General features: G+C 44.4%; 1 protein-coding gene across 1 annotated transcript; it reads left to right on the top strand.

Annotated features, from left to right (window-relative positions):
• The first annotated feature begins 294 nt into the window (after positions 1–294).
• On the top strand, positions 295–6,109 carry LOC125508958 (vacuolar-sorting protein BRO1). The gene is made up of 8 exons (XM_048673784.1): positions 295–1,118; positions 1,641–2,591; positions 2,744–2,833; positions 2,925–2,993; positions 3,761–3,901; positions 4,534–4,582; positions 5,111–5,214; positions 5,321–6,109. The coding sequence occupies exons 1-8, from the start codon at positions 450–452 to the stop codon at positions 5,861–5,863; spliced, it is 2,616 nt and encodes an 871-aa protein (XP_048529741.1). The 5' UTR covers positions 295–449; the 3' UTR covers positions 5,864–6,109.
• The last annotated feature ends 4,921 nt before the right edge of the window (positions 6,110–11,030 follow it).

Here is an 11,030-nt window from a genome sequence, read left to right on the forward strand (position 1 = left end):
GATTACAAAGGCGTATGGGACGGCTTCGTCAATTTTCCCAGTCTCATCGAAGTGCTCATAGTGTTAAGGTGTGCTATATACTGTGTTAGAAAAACACACTTCTTTTCGCAAATTATATAAAAATACAACTTTTTTCTTTTCTTTTCCTACTACTAGGCTAGCACACAAGTCGACCGACCGTGTGGGGCTGTGGGCTGTGGCGGCCAGCTTGAGATCGCGTTAAGCTCGTTCCGATCCAGACAGCGTCGCGTGTCCCACTCCGTCATCCTCTCGTGAGTCCCCAACGCGGCGAAGTATCTCTCCGCTCACCGGGCCCCGGCCGCAATCTCTAGTCTCGTCTCTCCAACGCGACAACTTCCAACTCCCCCCAAATTTCTTCACCTCGAAGCAATTTCCCCCAACCCCTGACCCCGATCCCCTCCTCCCTCCCCTCCGGCCACCGCGCCCCGATGGCGGCCAACGTCATGCTGGCGATCCACGAGAAGAAGGCCGCGGCCGTCGACCTCTACCGCCCGCTCCGCCAGTACATCGCCTCCGCCTACTCCGAGCGCGACGCGGCCACCGCCGACGACGACCTCTGCGCCGTGCGCGACCTCCGCGCCGCGGCCGTCGAGAGCCCCTCCCTCCCGGACTCCTCCTCCCTCGAGCAGCGCCGCGCCGCGCTCCTGGCCTACGCCCGCGCGCTCGCCCTCGTCGAGCCCCGCTTCCCCATCTCCCCCGACCGCGCCCACGTCCACTCCCTCTCCTTCACCTGGCACGACGCCTTCAAGACCAACAAGAAGGTCGGCCTGCCCTCCGTCCACCTCGAGAAGGCCGCCGTGCTCTTCAACCTCGGCGCCGTCTACTCGCAGATCGCGCTCGCCGCCGATCGCACCACCGACGTCGGGATCAGGACCGCGTGTGGCGCGTTCCAGAGCGCCGCGGGGGCCTTTGCCTGGCTCAGGGAGAGTGGGGTCGCTGCCAAGGCCGTCGCCGCGGGGGCCACCACCGTCGATGTCACGCCCGACTGCGCGGCCATGCTGGAGAAACTCATGCTGGCACAGGCGCAGGAGTGCTTCTTTGAGAAGGTCATAGCTGGTGGGAAGCCGCCCGCGCTATGCTCCAAGGTGGCGCGCCAGGTCTGTCCCTACTGTTCTATGACCTTGTGATTATCTCATGGCATTGATTGATGAGTCTAATTAAAACTAATAGGCAGCTCGGGTTGTTACCTTCTGCACTCGTTTATACAAGCACACTATAATTTGAACACTATAATATGATGTAGTTTGGGGAATTTGTCTAGTCAAGTGTTGACAGTTATTGAGTTTCACTATGCTAAACACCATGTTAGTGCAGTATGTTTATCCTGATATTATGACGAACCTGATAACCCGGAACCTGATAACCCGTGCCGATAAAGTCCTTTGTTTTACAACACATTTTGATGAAGACAGTCATGTATGATCGATTTCCCCTATTTCCTTTGTCTCATATTTGCATTAGAGATTTTTTCTTAATCTGATCCTGCTAGATTTGCTTGTTTTGGCAGAATTTGCATGTTGATGCTTTACAGTTAGCTCAACTTCATGATACCACATTCCTTCACATTTCTGTAACTTTGATTTCAAATGTGCCATCTGCCTTACTTGTTGTGCTTTCAGGTGGGCGTATTCTACGAAGAAGCTTATGCAGCTCTCTGTGCACCTCCTCTTAGTCAGCACTTTGACAGGACATGGGTTTCTCATGTCCAGCTCAAGGCAGCTCAATTCTATGCTGATGCTTGCTATAGGTTTTCATTGGATCTTCATCAGCAAGAAGAAATTGCTCAGGAAATTGCACGCCTAAAGATTGGAATGAACGCCTTGGCTGATGCCAAGAAGGCAGCTAAGGGAGTTGCTGCGCCACTTCTGGATTCTGTTAATAAGCTGGAGAGTAACATGAAAACCAACTTGGATAGGGCCATGAAGGAGAACAATAGTGTTTATCTGATGCGGGTTCCTGAGGCGGGTACTTTGGGAGCTCTGCCTGCAGCTTCCCTTGTAAAATCTACTTCTTTGGCTGAAGTTCTAGATGCTAGCAATGAGAGGCTTTTTTCATCACTTGTGCCTGATGGCAGCATGAAGGCCCTTTCTAAGTACACAGAGATGGTAGATGATATCATTCGGACCCAGGCAGAGAAACTTCAGCAATCTAGTGAGATCACTAGAGTTAGGCTGAAGGAAATGGACTTGCCTGATTCTATTCTATCATTGGAAGGTAATGTCAGCATACCTGCAGATCTGAAGGAAGATGTTGAGGCTGTTCAGATAAGCGGTGGTCCTGCTGGCTTGGAAGCTGAGTTGCAGCAGCTTAGAGATTTGAATAGGGTCAATCAGGAGTTGCTTGTTCAGACTGAAGAGATGCTGCAGAAGGAGGCAAGTGAAGATGCTCAATTCCGGACGCAATTCGGAAGTCGGTGGACTAGGCCTCAATCAAGCACCCTAACAAAGAACATTCAAGACCGATTGAATCTTTTTGCTGGTAATCTTAAAAAAGCGGCTGCGAGTGATGCTTTGATCGAACGAGATGTGAAGGAGAGCTACCCCTTGATGTCTATTCTTGACAGAAGACCGGTAAGAGTTTAACACTATATCGAACTAAAATTATTCTTAAGATTTTGAAACTTTCTTGATCTACTTCGCAGTGAACTGCACCCTATTATTCGTCACTATCGAGTTCTTCACCTCTTAGTTAAAACTTAAAAGATGATTTTATATGTGTGCAGATAGAGTCTGCACTACCAAGTATTTCAAGGCCTATCATGTCCTTGGATGGGAATGAAGATGCTATCGTTGGAGCCCTTAAACAAAGCTTGGTAATGCACCTATTTTTGTTAGCTGGCGAAAATGTAGCAGGCTTGACTTATTTCTTTAAGCTTGGTAAAACTAATTGATGTGTCGACACAGAGGCAACTGGAATCTCTTGGTGCACAAAGGGCAGGCCTTGAAGATCATCTCAAGGAAATGAAGAGAAAGGTACAGTCCTTTCCTGTCGTGAGGCTAATTTTGATCTCCACATTCATAACCATCAAGCCTGAGCTCTAGAATGCCACCCTAGTAATCTTCTGGTGCTGTATTTTGTTTGCTAGCCGTCCTGCAAATACTATAGTAGCGAACATTGGGTGCCTGATCCTGGTGATGACCTGCAAAATTATTATTTTTCATGTGAATATTCTAGCTGTCATCTACAGTAGTCGCAAGAATCTGCATGCAATCCTTCTTCAAGTTGAATTCTAATTGTTCCATGTATGCTACATACATGTGAAACATTCATGTTTTACATTTGCACCTAGTATTTTAGGAAATTTAAGAAGCTAGCGCCTTAAGTGCACCTTTCGCTTGTTTCTGCCCTGATGGAGTCTGGTAATTGAATCAATCGCAAGCAGTTCTCCAGTTATCATCGCGGTGGGCAAGTCGTGCTTATGTATGAGATGTTATGTTCATGGGAGTGCTATGCTAATACTAATTTGTGATAACCTTTAATGAGAACCTTGCTTTTAGTTTGCTACTCATGCTGGAACAATTCATTTTCTGCTTTGCACTCTTGTTTACTTCCACCTCAACCTGTTGAGATTTCAGGGAGGTGTTGTGACTTCGCTTTTCAAGTTTGGTGGTCCTTGCATAACTGAATTTGATGCTGGCAAAAATAGTAGTATACGTATGTAACATGTCTGTGATGTTGTCTACAACTCTACATTGATTTTGTGTACTGAGATTTGGGACATTCATTCATTTTATGCTAGGATGATATACTCCCTAAGTTGATGGCTGGTGTTGGAGCACATGATGATCTTTTTAGGAAGGAGATTGCGAAGTACGATCCTATCTGTGCTGAAATTGCTGATAACATTGTAGCACAGGAACAATTATTGTTGCAAATACAGGTAAAGCCCCAATTCCTGATAAAGACTTCGCTTAGTGTACTCTGGGACAAATTTTGTTCTGGTAGTTTGGTGCAGACATTCTTTCTGCTAATATTTTTACTTAGATATATCCCATTGATAATGTGTATATATCTATACCAATATAAAAAGACCCAAAGAGGCAGATCCAAAGCATCTCGACCGTCAAATCATGTTATCTAACGGTTCAAATCGCTTCAATGTTGAGCACCAAACATGTTTAACGCTCTAATTACCCACCACTGCCATTGGTTATAAACACGTTTTGACTCCACGCTATCCCATGAAATCTGCCATGTAATTAATATCGTACCATTTCCGCGAAAAAAGTAATTGATATCTTACCAAATACCAACGAGCAACAGATATATCTTACCTAATATAACGTGCAACTAATATCCTACCTAACATAAACGTGCATTGCACGTACATTATTACTAGTTAAGAGAAGGTGTAGAAGCACTAACAATTTGCATCCAATATTTGGAAGCATCAGTGGTTTGCAACCAATATTGGCAAAGAAAGCAAGACCCTAAAAATTATTTCAAACAATTGACAATGCTACATTTGACGTTCTTTCTTCCTGTGTCTAACACTACCTGATCCTCCCACAGGAACAAAATGCGCAATTTGCTGCTGTATTCAATCTAGATGATTACAAAGGTAACCCTTTAAATTTCTTCATCAATGGATGGTAGATATCCAGCACTCGTGACTTTAGAAGTGGCTTGATACAATCTTGAATGTACTTAGTGTTGTACGGTTGTACCAGCAAATGATTTGGGAATGATGTCTCCATTTATATTCCTTGTACAATTGGATTAGATAGCTATTGTTTCGGTCATATCTGTGACAGTTTCAGCAATTTTTAATCTTAGTTATTCGTACGATTATGTTCTCCCTTTGACCACTTATGTACTTAAAGTGGCAGGCTAGGTATTTGTTTGTATGCACATTTTTCCCGTGTGTGCATCATTGTTAGTAAAGTTCCTTCAATGGATGCGACTTCTGTTTACTCCTATCTTAAGTTCAAGTACGGGCTTTGTTGACACTTCTATGCAGCTTCGAAATGATATCCCAGTCCGAGTTCTTTATGTACAGTATTTGTTTTTTTTTGTTTATAGGCCTGTAATACGAGATGCTTTTCAATCAACCAATTATTGTCCTGATTTGTGGAACATAACTTTGCAGTTGCTCGTGAGAGATGTTACAAGCAAATTGCTGCAGCTGTTGCTAAATACCAGGCAATTAAGAAGAACATGAATGACGGCCTAAATTTTTACGTGTCTTTACAGGTTTGTGTGACTGCATTTTTTCCCCTCCTATGATAATATAAATGATGATGAGTTGATGACTCCTGTTGGTAGAACTACTGATGATGATACTTTTGATCCTTGGCAGGATGCAACCGGCAAGATACAACAGCAGTGCAGTGACTTCATAATGACGCGGAACATCCAATGCCGTGAAATGATCGAGGACGTGCAAAGAAAGTTAGCAGGTTTCAACTTGTCATCTTCCAGCCACAACACTAACACGCCAAGGAGCTCTTCCGTTCCACCGGATCAGCACAGTCCACCACCGTCACATGCACCTCATGCTCAGTCCTCGTACGGTGCTCCACCTGGGGGTGACCCGAGGCTAGTTTACTCCCAACCAGAGTCAAGACCTCCGTACTCGCAGCCATACCCCACCTATGGTGCGCCACCGCAGCAGCCTCCATATGGCGCAGCACACCCTGGTCAGTACCAGCAGCACCCGCAGCAGCATCAGCCACCTCCTGGCCATGACTATGGCCAACCAGCGTATCCCGGGTGGCGCGGGCCGTACTACAATGGGCAGCAGCCACAGCCGCAGCAACCAGGGCCGTATCCACAAGCACCGTACAGTGCCCCAGGCGCGTACCCTCCTCATCACCAGAGCAACTACTACAGGCCTCAATGAAAGACCATCTTGGTCTGGAGGAACGATTTGTTCTCTTGATTTTTCTCGCGGATATGTGTGCTTATGGATTCCATTCTTGTGTATACTGGCATACTAGTTACGAGTTCCGGTGGAGTAATGTCAATTGTGCTCGGGTTGGTTAGGCGGTAACCTGTATGATATGTACGTGTAATAATGCAATTGGCGTGCCATTGCTTGGCTTCAGTATTTGGATTATGGAAATGAGGAACGATTATTTTTTTCTCAGCCTCCGCTTGGATGCTTTGTTTAATCAACCTGGCGAGGGGAACTGAAACGTCAGATGACTTCGGTGCACCGCGTATCTAAAGTTGGTAACCTTCAAACCTATTGTGTTTAGAGAGAACCAATGCATATCTCGTTAGGTACAACCCCTTGTACATACAGAGCAAAATTATTTCTCTCCATAAACTTGATCAAAGTTTGTGAGGTTTAGCTTCTAAAAAATCTATATGCACTACATTATAAAACAGAGGGAATATATGAATTTATGGTGTAGTCTGCAGTGTTCAAGTATGGCGCTACGACACATGACATGTGGTGGGCGCAGCGGGGTACAGGGCATGCGCCAAGCCGGCCAAGGTGCCAAGGTCTACAAGTCTGGCTCCGACGGTGTGACGCTGGCATGCGGCACAAACTGCTTCATCTTTTTTTTTTTGAGGGGAACAAACTACTTCATCTACAACATCCCCGTACACTGCCAGTCCGGCATGAAGACCGCCGTCACTGCCGCCTAGCCTCATCCGTCCATCTATAGCATTGATCATTGTTGTATGGTGTTTGTTGTTTGATTTCAACTCGTGTGTGTTGTTATGTTGTGCCATATGTACTGATTATGTATTCATATTTAATTGAATAGAAGATGTTACATTTTTACCAAATGAGATTCAATTGCAGTAAATAATATGGTTTATTACGCACAACTACCGGTTACAAGAAAATGAGAGGTGTGTATAGAGTATCGAAAAAGCAAAATATATTCGCATCCATTAGGTGGACCGGATATATTTTATTGTTGATTTGTACGACTAATATGATTTTTTAGGAGTATTGTTCTAAGACATTTTGATGTTGTGTAGCATGTGCTCGACAAAAATTACCCATAAATCATACATATTATGGTGGATTTTAATAATAACTATTGAGTTTTGCTTTAGTACCCCCTCTTCCCATTTTTTTGCACGAATCTTAAAGTTACTTAAAAGGGTATTCTCGTACATATTCTGATCAACTGTAAACTTTTTTTTGGAGAGGGGGGGGGGGTACCAAAGCAAAACTTGTAACTATTTTTATTCAGGAGATAGAGTTGAATAAGACGGAGAGAGGCTACGGATTTGGGCCTGCGAGATGGCTCAAGAATCTGAGTACCTTTTTTATTTATATCAAGACCCTTTTCATTTTGAATATGGGTATATGTCTTATTTGGTATGGATTTGTTGTTCTCTCTATCTGGTTGTACAAAACTAAACATTCTTAAAAAGACAACTCATCTACAAGCCAACAACGAGAGCAACCCCCTCTCGCTGCCACTCCGACCCCATATGTTGGACAAACCCTTACATCTGCGGCCACATTTATTTGCTTCATCAAATTTTCCCCCACCCGAAACCCTCGCCTCCATGCCAACAACCACGCCGCCGCTAGCGGCACCATCCTTGCCCGACGAGCTTCTCGAGGAGATCTTCCTCCGTATCCCGCCGGATGAGCCCTCATTCCTCGTGCACGCCTCACTTGCAAGTAAGCTCTGGTTCGGCCTTCTCACCAGCCCTAACTTCCAGAGCCGCTATCAAGAGTTCCATGTAGTTCTCCCCATGTTGGGATTCTTTTGTAATCAGATCGACACCTCCGACTCGGGAGAGGAGGAGGAAGAACCTGTATCACACTTTGTTCCCACCACAACATCCGACTCATGCATATCCAAGGACGACTGGATCGAGTCGAAGTATGATGTATGGGATTGTCGACATGGTCATGTTCTATTTGGGGAAAAGGGTCGGAGATCCACAAAGTTCATCATTCGGAACCCCATGACGTCCCGCTGGACGGAGGTGCACACACCCAAAAGATACATGGTGGCCGACAACCGTGTAGCCGTTGTGCTTTGTGCTATGACTGGATGTGACCACCGCAAGTGTCATGAGGGCCCGTTCTGGTTGGTCTTTGCCTACTTGTATGTGGGAGAGGGCGAGGACGAGGATGATTGTGTTGCATACCCGGGTGTGTCCCTGCCAGAGATGTGCAATTGGAGCAATCCGTGCTCTAAATTTCTGAGAAAGCCATGCTCTAAACCATGGAGCAAGCGGTGGAGAGATTCCTCTGGCCTTCATGTTCCATTTGGGGCATGCATCGAATCAATCCCCCCAGGCCTCATCGAAGACCCACTCTACTTCATACTTTCATATTATGTTGATGTTTGTGTAGGAATTCTCAAGTACAACTTGAGCTCTAATTGCTTATCATTGCTTGATGGGCCGCCAGTGGAGGATGTCTTTGTCGGTGCCACTATACTCATGGCCATGGAGGATGAAAGTTTGGGTCTTGCACACATGGATAGATTAACCCTCTACTTGTGGTCAAGACAGATGGGTTCCAACGGAGTTGCATCATGGACTCAACGAACACTCATCGACCTCAAAAACCTTCTCCCCGTTCAAAATCCCGAGAGAAGACCTAGACTAATTGGATCTGTGGAGGGCAGTGATATCCTTTTTGTGACTGTAGACCTTGGCGTCTATGAGATTAATCTCAAGTCACTAAGGTGGAAGACCATATGGAAGACTGAAAGTTTACGTGCTTTGTTTCCACACATGAGTTTTTACATTCCAAAAGGTACATCTATACCTATATGTCCTTTCTTATGTGGTTTGGGATCAAATCTTAAGTCATAATATATAAGTTAGCGGAACAAACAAAACATTGAATGTCTAATCTCAACTTTGAGTGCGATGTAACACTCGAAGGTTGCAACTAATTATGCTTACTAAATTGGAAATTTGCATATTAGCATGTGCTACCTCTTGAGCACTGCGTTGGTTTTCCCTTAAAGAGGAAAGGGTGGTGCAGTAAAGCAACGTAAGTATTTCCCTCGGTTTTTGAGAACCAAGGTATCAATCTAGTAGGAGACCACGCGCGAGTCACCTCGTACCTACACAAACAAATAAGAACCTCGCAACCAACGCGATAAAGGGGTTGTCAATCCCTTCACGACCACTTGCAAGAGTGAGATCTGATAGAGATAATAATAATAAGATAAATATTTTTGGTATTTTTATGATATAGATTGAAAGTAAAGATTGCAAAATAAAATAGATTGGAAACTTGTATGATGGAGAATAGACCTGGGGGCCATAGGTTTCACTAGTGGCTTCTCTCAAGATAGCATAAGTATTAAGGTGGGTGAACAAATTACTGTCGAGCAATTGATAGAAAAGCGAATAATTATGAGAATATCTAGGTATGATCATGTATATAGGCATCACGTCCGTGACAAGTAGACCGACTCCTGCCTACATCTACTACTATTACTCCACACATCGACCGCTATCCAGCATGCATCTAGAGTATTAAGTTCATAAGAACAGAGTAACGCCTTAAGCAAGATGACATGATGTAGAGGGATAAACTCATGCAATATGATGTAAACCCCATCTTTTTATCCTCGATGGCAACAATACAATACGTGTCGTTTCCCTTTCTGTCACTGGGATCGAGCACCGCAAGATTGAACCCAAAGCTAAGCACTTCTCCCATTGCAAGAAAGATCAACCTAGTAGGCCAAACCAAACTGATAATTCGAAGAGACTTGCAAAGATAAACCAATCATACATAAAAGAATTCAGAGAAGATTCAAATATTGTTCATAGATAAACTTGATCATAAACCCACAATTCATCGGATCTCGACAAACACACCGCAAAAGAAGATTACATCGAATAGATCTGCAAGAGAATCGAGCAGAACTTTGTATTGAGATCCAAAGAGAGACAAGAAGCCATCTAGCTACTAGCTATGGACTCGAAGGTCTGAAGTAAACTACTCACACATCATCGGAGGGGCCATGGAGTTGATGTATAGGCCCTCCGTGATCAATGCCCCCTCTGGCGGAGCTCCGGAAAAGGCCCCAAGATGGGATCTCTTGGGTACAGAAGGTTGCGGCGGTGGAAATAGGGTTTCGTGGTGCTCCTGGATGTTTGCGGGGTATATGGATATATATATAGGAGGAAGGAGTAGGTCGGTGGTGCAACAAGGGGCCCATGAGGGTGGAGGGCGCGCCCAGGGGGGGTGGGCGCGCCCCCTGCCTCGTGGCCTCCTCGATTGATTCTTGACGTCCACTCCAAGTCTCCTCGATCACGTTTGTTCCAAAAATCACGTTCCCGAAGGTTTCATTCCGTTTGGACTCCGTTTGATATTCCTTTTCTACAAAACACTAAAATAGGCAAAAAAACAGCAATTTGGGCTGGGCCTCCGGTTAATAGGTTAGTCCCAAAAATAATATAAAAATGTAAAAATAAGCCCATTAACATCCAAAATAGATAATATAATAGCATGGAGCAATCAAAAATTATAGATACGTTGGAGATGTATTAAGCATCCCCAAGCTTAATTCCTGCTCGTCCTTGAGTAGGTAAATGATAAAAATAGAATTTTTGATGTGGAATGCTTCCTAACATATTTCTCAATGTAATTTTTTCTTTATTGTGGCATGAATGTTCAGATCCGAAAGATTCAAGATAAAAGTTTGACATAGAAATAATAATACTTCAAGCATACTAACTAAGCAATCATGTCTTCTCAAAATAACATGGCCAAAGAAAGTTATCCCTACAAAATCATATAGTCTGGCTATGCTCTATCTTCATCACACAAAATATTAAATCATGCACAACCCCGATGACAAGCCAAGCAATTGTTTCATACTTTTGATGTTCTCAAACTTTTTCAATCTTCACGCAATATATGAGCGTGAGCCATGGATATAGCACTATGGTGGAATAGAATGGTGGTTGTGGAGAAGACAAAAAAGGAGAAGATAGTCTCACATCAACTAGGCGTATCAATGGGCTATGGAGATGCCCGTCAATAGATATCAATGTGAGTGAGCAGGGATTGCCATGCAATGAATGCACTCGAGCTATAAGTGTATGAAAGC

Source organism: Triticum urartu, chromosome 1 (assembly GCF_003073215.2).
Source record: "Triticum urartu cultivar G1812 chromosome 1, Tu2.1, whole genome shotgun sequence".
Lineage (NCBI taxonomy): Eukaryota > Viridiplantae > Streptophyta > Magnoliopsida > Poales > Poaceae > Triticum > Triticum urartu.